General features: G+C 39.5%; 1 protein-coding gene across 1 annotated transcript; it reads right to left on the reverse strand.

Moving 5' to 3' along the window:
- Window positions 1-258: 258 nt before the first annotated feature.
- LOC120486427 (uncharacterized) lies at window positions 259-10,848 on the reverse strand. The gene is made up of 6 exons (XM_089133381.1): window positions 10,811-10,848; window positions 8,278-8,973; window positions 7,475-8,134; window positions 4,528-5,157; window positions 2,720-4,348; window positions 259-2,438 (listed from the first exon to the last, which is right to left on the reverse strand). Coding segments are annotated over exons 1-6 (5,487 nt in total). The 5' UTR covers window positions 10,812-10,848; the 3' UTR covers window positions 259-567.
- Between the last annotated feature and the right edge of the window lie 3,141 nt (window positions 10,849-13,989).

Raw genomic sequence — 13,989 nt, forward strand, 5'->3', positions numbered from 1 at the left:
TCACACACTGCCAACACACATTTATGTTCAAACACCATGTAAAAGTGAATTTTGCATAATAGGTGCCCTTTAAAGTTCAAATTATAAATAATAAGTATGCTAAAACGATCCTCTCTAGGTCCATTTTGTAGGATCATTTAGAATTTAGCCCCAACAAAATAGGCAATGTTTTAAAATTTAGTCCCACTACAACTTTCTTGTGTTGTAATGTAATTTCTTTCTTGTGTTGTAATGTGTGTTGTCAAATAAATGTAATTTTGAAAGAAAAAGGGAAACCAATACAAATTTATCACATTCAAAGTCAAAAAGCCTGTTGAGTAATATACACTGTAATGTACAGTTGCCAATGTACAGCTTAGTTTTCATACAAAAACATATGTGCAGTGTTCAAATGTTTACACCAAAAGATAATATGCGGGTCAAATATCAAACTTCTCGTATGCATGCTTAGAGTGTATTAAGTATTTTTTTCACCTTTTAATTTCTGCATGTGTTTGTGTGTTAATTGTGTTCTCCATCGTGATTGTGTTATTATGGGAATGTGTTAGCTCTACTATACGGGTCATTTTAGTCCCAAAACATCTTCCCAAAGCCTAAAAACCCTGATCTATGTTTCTCCTTATACAGTTGTTCAAGTCTCTCTTTGAGCTCCTGAACCTGCTCATCTTTTCTCTTTCTAAAATCATTCAATTCTTCTTCTTGTCTCCTGGCTTCATCTTGATGTTTCTTCTTCATCTTCTCTCTTTCCTCTTTATATTTCTGTTTCATTTCATCACACTCTTTTTTTATTGTTTCTATTATTTCTCTCTCCACTCTTTCTCTTCTCCAGATCTCTTCTTCTTGCTCTTGTTTCAGATCTTCCATCATTTCCCTCCATCTCTTTCTCTTCTCCTCTCGTCTCTCTTCATCCTCTTGTTTTCTCCTCTCCCACTCCTGTTTTCTCTCTCGCTCCAGCTGCTCATGTCTCTTCATTTCATTTCTCTCTTTTTCATATTCTCTCTCTATCTGTGTTTTCTTTTTTCTAAGTTTCTGTTTCTCCTCCTCTATCATCTTTCTTTCTTCTTCTCTCTCAGTTTCAAATCTCTTTCTCTTTTTCTCCAGTTCTTCTTGTTTTTCTCTCAGTTGTTTCTCATGTCTCTCGTTTCTCTTTCTATCCTCTTCCTCTCGTTCTTTCATCTGTCGTTCATTCTCTTCCTCCCAGTCTCTTTGCTGTTGTTTAATTTCCTCTTGAATCTCATCATCATCTTCCGCCTCTTTTATTTTTCTCTTCCATTCTTCTCTCTCTTTCTCTTCTTGTTTCTTCCTCGTTTGTTCCTCTAAATCTCTCTCTTTTATTTCCTCTTCCTGTTTTCTTCTGAACTCTGTCATGATGCGTTCCTGTTCAGTTTTCATCTTTTCCTGCTCTTGTTTATCTTCTTCTTCCCTTATCATATCTTCCTCTTCTCTTTCTTTTAGCTGTGTGTCATACTGTAATCTCTGATTTTCAATCTCTCTCTCCATCTCATCTATTGTTTGATCATATTCAGCTTTTCGGTGTTCTTCCTCTTCTGATCGCTGCTGTTCCTCTTCCTCTTGTTTCTTCAGGTCTGATTCTTCTTTCTTCTTAAACTCTCTCCTCAGTGTTTCCTCTTTTTCTCTGAACTTGTCCTCTAGTTTCTCTCTCACCTCGTCTGTCTTTAGTTTCTTCTCCTCCAGTCTCTCTCTCATGTGTTTGACTTCCAGCTCATGTCTGGCCTCTAATTGTTCAACTTGATCCTGATTTTTTCTCTTATTCTCTTCCAGCATTTTCCTTCTCTTTTCAACAGAGATCGCTGCCTCCTCAAACATCTCATTAGTGAAGTATCGGCCCTCGTTAGATTCCTTCACCTCTTCTATCATGTTTAACAGACGAGTAACTTGCGTCCGATCTTGTGTTTCTCGGTTGTTAAAGGCCAGGAATCTGTTTCCACAGTCACTGATCAGTTTCTTGAGTTCAGCATTTTTAGTTTTCTCGACATATTGTTGTATTGTCTGTCCTCTCAGAGTATCTCCTTTAGTGAAGAGAACAATGCAGAAATCTGCTGCTTTTGAGCCAAAGATCATCTTTATCATGTCTAAAGTGTCTCTTTCCTCTTGAGTGATTCTTCCCAAACTCAACACAATGATGAACACATGAGGTCCAGGTGCGGACAGTGAAATACACTTCATCATTTCTTCCTGCACTTGTTCTTTTGACAGTGAAGTGTCAATGAGTCCTGGACTATCAATAACAGATACTGATTTACCATCAACTTCACAAACTCCCATCTGACAAGTAGTGGTCACCAACTGCGAACTGGCTTCACTGTGAAACTCATCTGTTCCGAGGATTGTGTTTCCTGTGGCACTCTTTCCATTTCCTGTCCTCCCAAACAGCAAGATTCTCAAACATCCTGGATCTGATGGTGGATCTTCATCATCTGAAAATGACAAAAGTAGAGTTTAGAGATTAATAACAATTTATTTAATTTGAGTCCCTGAGCAACAAGTGTTCAATTTGAGTCAAACCCCCACTCAATCCATTATCCAGATCTCTAACCAACCTATTACATAAAGTGTAGGTTACTCTCTTCCCTGAATGAATTATAATAATAATAAAAAGGTAAAATACATTTTTGGTGATTTAAAAAAAAAAGATCACAAGGATAAACAATGCAGATTTATTTTCACTGCCTTGATTGTTCATATTTGTAATTCTGACCTTGAGGGTGTGTGTCTGTATTGTCTGTTTCATCTCTTCTTTGTCTTTCCTGGTTGTCCCATTCCTCTCGTTCTCTCTTCATCTCCTCTCGCATCTCTCTCTCATGATCTTCTATGTCTTTAATGTCCCTTCTATACTGTTTTTCTCTTTCTATATATTCCTCTTCTCTTCTCTTTCTCTCTTCATCATGATTCTGCCTTTCTTCCTCCATCATCATCTTCATTCTCTCTTTCTCTTCATCATGTATGAACTGAAGATCTTCTCTTTCTCTTTGTCTTTTTTCTCTCTCTCTTTTAAGTTTCTCATAATATTCATCCCATGTTTCCCTGTCTATTTTTCTCCTTCTCTCATCCTCTTCTTCTCTTCTCTTTCTTTCTTTATCATGATTCTGTCTTTCTTCCTCCACCATCATCTTCATTTTCTCTATCTCTTTACTATGTTCATCCCTCATTGCCTGATCTTTCTTTCTCCTTCTCTCATCCTCATCTTCCCTTTTCTTTCTTTCTTCCTCCATCATCATCTTCATTTTCTCAATCTCTTTACTATGTTCATCCCTCATTGCCTGATCTTTCTTTCTCCTTCTCTCATCCTCATCTTCCCTTTTCTTTCTTTCGTCCTCCATCGTCATCTTCATTCTCTCTTTCTCTTGATTATGTTCATCCCACATTGCCTGTTCTTTCTTTCTCCTTCTCTCATCCTCTTCTTCTCTTCTTTGTTTTTCCTCCTGTCTCTGTTTCTCCCATTCCTCTCGTTCTCTCTTCATCTCCTCTCGTATCGTTCTCTCTTCGTCCTCTCTTTCTTTAATGTCTCTTTTATATTGTTCTTCACTCTTTCTAAACTCCTCTTCTCTTGTCTTTCTCTCTTTGTACATTTTTTGTATTTCTTCCTCCATCATCATCTTCATCCTCTTTTTCTCTTCTTCATGTTTGTTCATCAGTTCTTCTCTCTCTCTCTTCAGTTGATCCACTTCCTCCGTCAGGATCTTCATCTTTTGTTCTTGTATTTTTATTTCCATCTCTTTGAACATCTTACATGAGTAGTAACTGTCTCCATTTTCTTTCACCATGTGGTCTATCTTCTTCAGTAGATCAGACACTTGTGTTCGGTCTTCAGTCTGATTATTGTTGAACACATGGTATCTGTTTCCACACACGTCAATCAGGTTTCTGATCACAGATCCAGGTTTTCCAAGCCACTGATCAATGTTTTTGTTCTTCAGATCGTCTCCTCTGGTGAAGAGCACCATGGTGAACATTAAAGAGTTTTCACCAAACGTCTCCTGGATGATCTTCAAGTTTTTTTTCTCCTCTTCAGTGAATCGTTGGCCTAGACTGAGCACAATGATGAACACATGTGGTCCAGGCAGGATCATGGAGATGCAGTTGCTGATTTCTCTGTGGATCTCCTCATTAGTAAGATCAGTATCAAACAGTCCTGGAGTGTCGATCACAGTAATGCGTCGGCCGTTGATTTCAGCTCTTTCTCTCTGACAATCTTTAGTAACTGATTCATGAGATGTGTCTGATGTAAATGCTCCTCTTCCTAAGATGGTGTTTCCAGTTGCACTCTTCCCAACTCCAGTTTTTCCCAGCAGCACAATCCTCAGATCATCTGCTCTTTCACTGGAATCTAAAGATGGATCAAATAAATATACATTGCATTTCAAGAACATTGTCAATCATCCAGGTCATCATGTATAATTTATACTGAAGCATCATGTGCATATCATAATATTTCCTCTGAACTCAGCATATAATGTTATAGTTTTATCTCATCAAAGTAATCCCTGCAGATTTTCTGATCATTACCTTTTGACTGAAAACATGTCTGTAATGAATGGATTTTCTTCTTCATTTCTTCAAATGTCTGTAATTTTTCCATCTGTACTTCCATCAATGTCTCTGAGGAGAAACAAACACCATTATTTTCCTCAACCATCTGCTCCAGTTTCTCCATTAACACGGACACTTGTGTGTCGGGGCCGATGAAATGATGTCGTCCTCCAAAACTCTCAATGACAGACTGTGTTTCTTCATTCAGTTCTTCTGTCTTTTCCTCTGATTTCTGGTTTATGAGGATCATGATGTGTTTGTTGATTCTTGAGCTGAATATCTTCTGGATCTTCTCCATTTCTGCTTTGTCTTCATTATTAAGTGGAGCATCAGGAAACGTGAGGAGGAAAACATGAACTCCAGGATCACAGAGAGACACACAGCGGAGAATCTGACGCATCACTTCCTCCTCTGAGATCTGTGTGTTGATCAGATCTGGAAGCTCCACCAGAGACACCAGACGTCCATGAAGCTCCACGTCTGTCCTCACACACTCTCCGGGCTCTGATCTTCTGTCTCCGGCGTTCAGGATCAGGTTTGATATGAAGGATTTTAATCTTCTGTTACTCCCACACAGAACTAGATTCAGCTTCACACCCTCTGGAACTGGGAAAGGAACAAACTAAGTTAACAATGTGGTTTTACCTTAATAATGCTGCATTACATATACACACGTCATGTCAGAATAACTGCAATCCAGCTACAAGAAGCGTGATTCAAGTAGTGATTCTTGCCAAAGGGGGTGTTACTAATAGAGGTGTTTTGATTCTCAATAAAATATCAAACCGTACCATTTTCCACCCACGGTCTATCATAATATGCTTTGTTGAAAACAACAACAACAACAATGGTTTGACACTTCCTGTGATGCACGTGATGTATGCTCTACATGACCAGTCATTTGCCTCCACACCTGTTCCCTATTTCTACCAGACTATTTAAAGGCATTCTCTCACACTCATAGGCTACTCTGTGAAGTCTTGTTTTGCCCTGGCTGACATTATTGAGCGGTCTATTGTTATTGTTTCCTTGCCTGAGTTTGACACGGTTTACACTGTTTTTAAACTTTGCTGCCTGCCTTTTGCTCAGACTTTTGCCGATCGCTAAGACTAGCGAAAGACTTAACTTTTTATGTTTTATCTTTGTTTTGTTTTATTTATTTGTGCTCTTGCTTGTTGTTTGATCGTCATTATTTTCTTTATTTTTATTTGACTGTAATCCTTTTTTACTTGAACATTGCACATACCGAACTATACTGAAACGGTGATCCTAAAACTGTGATACAAGCCGAACCACGAGTAATCTGAAACGTTACATTTTCGTTACATACAATATTGCTTCAGGCCTCTTTACTTTCTTTCTTTCTTTCTTTTTCTTCTTGTGTAATCTTTAACTTTTGGAAATCATATTTTACCCTGCTATTGACAGGAACAGATATTTTGACATGGTGTGCCCAAACTTTTGCATGCTACTGTAAGTATTTGCACACTAACACAATTTCTGTTGCTTTGATTCAGTTGTCCAGCACACTGAGTTATGAATCTCAGTGGTATTAGTGGTGTATATGCAGTAAGACATTTACTTTATCAACATTTATTAGAGTGATGGAAAATGAAAAGTACATCTTAGGAAATATAGAGCTTTTCAGGTGCTCAAAGTGGGATGTTTGAGAGACCTGATATGTATCCCACTGACCTTACGTTTTACTTTCTGAAGCAAAGACTGAAGTTAAAAAGACAAATGCAGGAGCTAAAACTGGCAATAGAGGCTGAAATACACATTACTTTTACAATCTGAATAGATTTTTAAACACTATTAGGCATCATACACTTGCTGACTTGGTAAATGGTTACATATTAAAAAATGGGCATTATACACGAAACAACTGAGGATAATACACTACATGATTTTATGAAATCTGTCAGCTCAAACCTGCAGACTGGCTCTGACTTTCGGCAACTGGCATCAACTTGTCCAGAAAGTCGTGTAGTGAATCCCAACCTTCAGAGTCTGGTGTTGTAATAATAATATAATATATAATAATAATTTATAATAATAATTTACCCAGTCAATACCCAACAACCAAATTTGCTTTTAAAAGACTAATCTAATAGCGTCCAAACACAACCCAGACGTCTAGGCTTAATTTGGTCTGTCAGTGAAAATTCAATAGACATCTAAAGCATATCCCAAGAATAGATTATTCAATTACATAAAAAAGAAATGAAATGAGTGAAGAAATGAAACCGCACTTTTCCCTTTCGAGGTAACTCGTCTCGCTGCGTCGGAAATCGACACTTTGAGGAACGAATTGCCCACTGTGCCACACTGAGAGAATATGCCCTGGTATGAAGCATCTGGCACACTCATGGACGATAGGAATGAAAAGGCAGATTGACAACCTAGATTGACGGTTACGACTGTAACCCTCATTCCCTGAGAAGGGAACTAAACGCTGCGTCCCTCGGCCACACTGTTCACGCTCCTGAGAATGACTTGCTTCGACCAATCAGAAGCTGACGCTACTATGATCCGCCATTTTTCATAGCTTCTGCATCGCCGTCACATGCGACGTCACGAGTGATGTGATTAGGCTGCGCCAATCAAGATTGAATAGTTGACCTCAGACACTCATGCCAAAGGCATTCCCCAAAGTGTCGATTTCCGACGCAGCGTTTGGGTTACAGTCGTAACCCGAGACGTTAACTTTCCTTACACGATGGAATATCAAACATCTCGCAAGTTATTTTAGCAAAAACTACATGTAACCAAGTTCAAGGTTATTTTGTCTGTAAGTGTGTTACTCGTAGCCAGACTATATCACGTCTATAGTTAACCTAGATGCTGAAATGATAACTATTGCATGCTGGGTAGTTGCAAAAGATTCAAGAACGTATTCAGAAATATAAATTAATTCACTCACCCGGTGTCTTGATCTTCTCCTGTAACTCAGTGATTTCATTACCTTTTGCAATCAGTTTCTCCTCTAGTTCATCTCTGACTGTCTTCTCTTGAGCTCTCAGATACATCTGAAGTGAATAGGGTTCAGTCTTCAGGTTGTCGATACAATCCAGAATCTTTGAGATCTGTCCGGAGATTCTATCATCCTTTAACCCCATCACATTGTACCAGCTCCCATAGAGACTCACGATGCTCTGAGATTCTGCGGATAATACACAATCTGACACACTTCTGTCATCAGTGAGATCAGCAGTGAAAAGCACCATGAAGTGCTCATTAGAGTTAAATATTCTTTTAATCTTCTCCATTTCTGCTCTGTCTTCATTAGTCAGTGAACCGACAGGAGTAACGAGGACAAAAGCATCAACTCCAGGATCACAGAGAGACACACAGTTGAGAGTCTCCCGCATCACTTCCTCCTCTGAGAGACGAGTGAGAGCCGGAAGCTCTATTACCGTAATCTGCCGTCCATTAATCTTCTCCTCTCTCTTCACACACACATTGCTCATCTCTCTCTGAGGTTTACTCGTTTTCCCTCTCAGTATTTTAGACACTGAGTTCTTGAGTGTTGTATTATATCCACACAGCACAATATTCAGCTTTGCTTTCCCAGGGATGGTCACTGAAACAATATTTAGAGACAGTAGACTCAGTTTAGCAAGCCGTACAATTCCATCAATGGCAGGGAAAAAGTTAAACTACAAAAAAATAAGTTCATGAGCATATTCTTAGAGGTACTATCCTGAAAAAAGTACTTTGACAAACCTCCTCCATCACTTGCTGTTTTGGTATTCTGTTTTCCATCCTCCTTTGTGCCATCTCCTGTGAATGAACTCCCAGATCTGCTCGGATCTTCATCTTCATACATGTTACAGACGAGAAATTCTTCATGTTCTTCCTTGAGTATCTGCTCTATTCTTCTGAACATCTCAGAGCGCCATCCTGCGTTTCTTGCATCAAACTTAAGATGTCCTCCTCCACACTCCTTTGTTAAATTACTAATAATGTTAGAAGCCCATTTGATGTTGGAGCCTATAGTGGTGTTCAATATCCTAGCAGTCATTGATGTGCGTGTGTCTGCATCAGTAGTCAGCACTATGGTGTGTTTAATGGCCTTCACACTGAAGAGGTTCAGCACAGTTTTCACTCTTCTCAGGTCGTCCTCACTGAAGTCATTATACTGCAGGACTAGTAAGATCGAATGAGGTCCTGGATCAGACAGAGACACACACTCTCTGACCCCCTGTTTTATCTCATGCTGTGAGAGCTGTGTCTGGAGAAGATGAAGAGTGTTGATGACTATGATATGTCTCTTCTCCACCGTTGCACTGATTCTCACACTGGACTGCTGTGAATAAGATGAAGCTTCCCTGTCAAATGCTGTTGTTCCCAGTATGATGTTTCCCACATTGTTGTTTTCTGATAGATTCTTTCCCAGCAGAACAATCCTCAGATCACTCACTGAAAAAGAGCACACACACACACACGTGGGGTTTTTATATTTTAGGGGGACTTTCCAGAGACATTTTGATTTTTATCCTGTACAAACTGTATATTCTCTCCCCTTATACTAACCCAACCCCTAAACCTACTCAACACACTTACACACACACCCTAACATGACCCTTAAACCTTCCCATCACACACAACTTTCTGCATTTTGACATTTTCAACGAGGTGCGCTTGTTCCATGGCGCAATATTACTATAACGGCGCATTTACCAGACGCGCTTCAATCGGTTTACAGCCGAGGAGATCGATGTTCTCGTCAGGGCCGTAAAAGAAACAGAAGGGACATTGGGGATGGGACAAACACACCCAAATTAGCTTCGGTTAAACATGCATATAATAACTTGGGTAAATGTCTAAGCTTTATGTCTATTTTTCTTAATCATTCATCATGGATATGTAACGGAGGCCAGCTAGTAGTTGCTGTGCGAGTAAACCTCACTCCCCGATCTCAATAAGCGCTCTAGCGACAGACGCTAGGGGCTGCAGTCTTTAGCCTCCTTGCTAGAGCGCCCGACACTCACGCCGGAGACCCGGGTTCGAGGCCCGCTCGGAGCGGGGCGAGTAGGACCCGGGTGTGGGGTTTCATTGGTGCCGTGACCCGGATGAGAGTGAGGTTTAGGGGGGTGAGTGTAACGGAGGCCAGCTGGTAGTTGCTGTGCGAGTAAACCTCACTCCCCTGATCTCAATAGGCGCTCTAGCGACAGACGCTAGAGGCTGCAGTCTTTAGCCTCCTTGTTAGCGCGCCTGACTCTCATGTCGGAGACCCGGGTTCGAGGCCCGCTCGGAGCGGGTCGAGTTGGACCCGGGTGTGAGGGGTTACATTGGTGCCGTGACCCGGATGAGAGTGAGGTTTAGGGGGGTGAGTGTAACGGAGGCCAGCTAGTAGTTGCTGTGCGAGTAAACCTCACTCCCCGATCTCAATAAGCGCTCTAGCGACAGACGCTAGGGGCTGCAGTCTTTAGCCTCCTTGTTAGAGCGCCTGACTCTCATGCCGGAGACCCGGGTTCGAGGCCCGCTCGGAGCGGGTTGAGTGGGACCCGGGTGTGAGGGGTTACAGATACAACAACGATTTCCCTCGGGTTTTTAAAAAAATATTTTTCCTTATAATAATGTATCATTTGCAAAAAGTAAAATGCATCTGTGTGTATGAGAGAATCATCTACAGTGTATGAGCGTTGTTCACTCTGTATCCAAGCATGCGCGCTTAAAATAGCATCTGAATGTACGCGTGCGCCACTGACTTTAGACCTGGCGTTTTCTGGAACTGCAGAATAGCACCAGGGAATGTTTGCGCCGAAACACGCCTCCTTTTTGCGCCGACCCGCCCACAGAGCGCAAGTTCATTCCCTAGTTTGCCGACGCGCGTCTGTGGACGCAAAGCGCTATCTGCATGCAAAGTGTGTAGCGGCAAAACTTTAATAAAATTCATTTTCTCAGAAACTGAGACAACGATTTTAGAAACTGATAAGCTAGTCGGATTTCGCATGATATGAGAGAATACTCACCCTCAAAGTAGTCGATGTAGTTTGAAATATATAAAGCCCTTCTCTTTTTTACTCTTATGTGTGACAGTGTTGTTAACATTGTTAACATTCACGTTAACTGCAGTTATTAACAGCAAGTGTAATTTGACACTATCTGCACTAATGCAAAATATTTGATTATTATTCGAAAATCGCAGCCCTCCACCACATGCACGCACATAATGAATAGCTACAAGTTTGTTTCCCCCATAATGTCTCATTAAACATTTTTAATATCACTGCCAGGGATTTAATTCACTTACTGTTAGGACGATCAATGTCTGGACTTCTTCTACCTGTTGCTGAAAATAAAATCACACACACAGAGAGAGAGAGAGAGAGAGAGAGAGGGGTCTTTAATCAATCAACAATTACATACTTAACACAATACGAAAATGAATTATTTTATCACCAATTAAATGATTAACAGTCATCTTCCCAAAAAACACTATTTACACACCATTTTTTATATAAATTACATAAATATATGTAATTTAAAAAATAAATACCCGTATTCTTTATTCAACGAATGCTGTAAACAGAGCTCTAACATAGGCTATAACGTGAGACAATCTTCAAATAAGACAAGCGTCTGAAGTCTGCTTAATTGACTTCTGTTCTTCTTCTTTGACAATATTGGTCTCTGAAACGAGCCTCCGAAATATCTAGGTGTAGGCTATTCACGAATCTAAACGTATTTTGTCCAGTAGTGAACTTCAACTATCATGTGCTCAAGGAGAAGTGAACACGACTAGCATAGTCTTTGCAAGCTCCACAATCCTGCACTTGATTTATGGAGTAAAAACTGCTTCATTTTGGCGTATGCATTCTTTTACTATTAGACATCTGATCAATCTCAACATGCTTAAAGATTGTGTTACGTTTGCGTCACTATAGACTTACATTTAAATGTCTAGCTTTAGTTTTTAATTAGAATTTTAAAATGAAAAACTATAATAGCCTAACATTGGCATAGATACCCGAACAGATGGCTAAATCGGCTAGCCTTAATAAGTCGGTTATTCTTCTTCCTGGTGTTAAATGCAACTTTTAAACAAATATAAGAGCGTGAAATAACTAAAGTAAGCCATTGTCTGCTGGCTAATATTTCATAAACACTGCAAAAATCATTGAGGAAATGTATAGCTTCGTATAGCCTACTATATTTGTGCCTTAATTTGATTCTCACCTGAACTCGACGCCATTTCAACACCAGCACACTGAAATCAAAACCGAAAGAAACACTCACGAGTGTTTATGGCCCGGTTCTACGGGGGTGTTTGAGGGTGCTAAGCACCCTCAAGCACCCTCAAACAAAAGTGAAAGCACCCTCAGATTATTTTTTTATTAGCACACATGTAAACGAGATTTTGCCGACAAAAGAAACTCAGACGGATTTCACACTCATACAAATATTAGGTTACACAAATTAAATCAATTAACGTGATTTTTCACATCAGAATTTATTTCAGTATTTCATGTTTAATGCATTGGATTGGTTGTGTCCTTTATTCGCGATCGCAATACGCAGGTGAAGCTGTCTCTTTAATTGCCCACTTTGTTTGCGTCCCGCTCAGGAAATAGAGACGGGGCTCTGCAACGGAGGTTGAAGTGCGCGCCGTGCGCGTCCGAGTGTAGATTGCGCGAGCCACAAGAGAACTGTATCCATGAAACTGACAGCACTGGCAACAAGCGCTCAGCTTGATTTTAAAAACATCAAATTTAAATTTTTTAAAAACATTAAATTTAACCGCTATGTAGATCTCTTAATTAAGAGCGAACTAAATGAATGCTCTGCTAGTTAACTGAAGATGTTTTATTTGTAGTAGGTAAATCCGTGCCTCAATGTTTCCAAAAATGGTGGGTACAAAATTACTAATGACGAAATCTGGTTGGGACGCGTCGCGTGCCCATCGTCCCCACCGAAATCGACGCCTATTCACCGCATGACACCCATTCAAACACCGGCGGTAAATCTCAGCAATTGCCGACGCCGTCGAGTGACCAGCATTTAATCTTTAAATCAGCTGTTTCGTTTAAAAGGACTGATTCATTGTCGTCAGAAACTAAATGTCTAAAATGTACGTTACTTATATTAACTTATTTATTTAACTGCAGAATAAAATCAGTTTCAATACTTCACACATTTACAATACTGCTGTTATGTGGGGAAAAAGCACTCTGTGTGTAACATTTCTGATATGAAATGATATGTAAAGGACAAAAACTCATACAGGGACATACTCGGTCATGGATATCACATATTGCATAATTTGAGCACCCTCACTATTTTCAAAAGCACCCTCAGTGATTTGGTTCTAGAACCAGGCCTGTGTTTATTTAAAACCAGAAATGAAATGGCAGCTTCCTTCTTTAACTCTGATGAATAAAAAAGCATATACAAACATTTTCATTATTTAAAATTCTTATTTCATATATATATAAGAATTTAAGTTTCAGATTTTAATCATGGAACACTTGTAAGAGGTTTAGTGTGCTTGCGTTGTTCAGCCAGAGGGTGGCGCTCTCGTGTTGAATAATCTGATCCTGGAGGGTCACAGTCCCAGAGTTAAACTCCAATATTATTATCAGAGTTATCCTGAAGATCTTGGGCCAGATGTTCAAAGGTAAACTGATCGGATTTTGGGATCAATTTGTTCAAAAGACTAAGAAGGAATCTTTTTTGTCTAGAGGATTTGTTCAGGTTTGCTCTGTTTTCCAGTACTCTAGTACTATTATTGCCAACAAACAAACACTTATAGTCAAGTAGCTGACGACACGACCCTGTTTTTAAAAGATGAATCACAGATTGCCATCCAACATTACACTTGTCTCTTATAATCTTCTGTTTTAATCTTCTGTTGAAACCTGTTTCTCTCTCTAGGATATTCCAGTTCAGTCACAGGAGACCTGTCGCATGTAGAGATGATAAAGTCAGACGCAGATGAAGGAAATTCAAGAGATTTACGGTCCAACCATCTCAAGAAGACTGACCGACCCACTCTTGCTTTAATATCCTGGATGTGCAGAAATATACATGGCTGTGGTTATTATTAAATATGAATTTGGTGGTCTAAACTTTCTAGATTTTTCTTCCTTAAATAATACTTTCAGGAAGGTGGGAATTCTCCCTTTATTATTGTTATGTAATGAACATCACTAAACTGCGCCTTAAATGATCAGTTTCATGAACAAGTGTTTTTGGCTTGGCATCTAACTTATAAACATAACTGTAAACCTCACAGTTATTTTGATTGGAATAATTGTGATATTCTTAATAAAAATAAGCGGCTCCAGATTGAGTCAATAATAATATTATTTTGGTCAATTAATCAATGCACTCATATTCCTGTCCAGAGTTTTTGAGCAGATATAATATAATATAATATAATGCAGGTAGACCTGTCACTCCACCAGTGTTTGCTGTTGTAATGAATGCTTT

This window comes from Pimephales promelas, chromosome 2, assembly GCF_988280905.1.
Source record: "Pimephales promelas chromosome 2, fPimPro1.hap1.1, whole genome shotgun sequence".
NCBI lineage: Eukaryota > Metazoa > Chordata > Actinopteri > Cypriniformes > Leuciscidae > Pimephales > Pimephales promelas.

What these genes read in the sequence shown, in the direction of transcription:
- LOC120486427 (XM_089133381.1), bottom strand. An exon ending in AACAGCAAGTGATGGAGGAG is followed by an intron (nt 8,135 to 8,277) that starts GTTTGTCAAAGT and finishes ATATTGTTTCAG; the next exon opens with TGACCATCCCTGGGAAAGCA. An exon ending in GACATGTTTTCAGTCAAAAG is followed by an intron (nt 4,349 to 4,527) that starts GTAATGATCAGA and finishes ATCCATCTTTAG; the next exon opens with ATTCCAGTGAAAGAGCAGAT.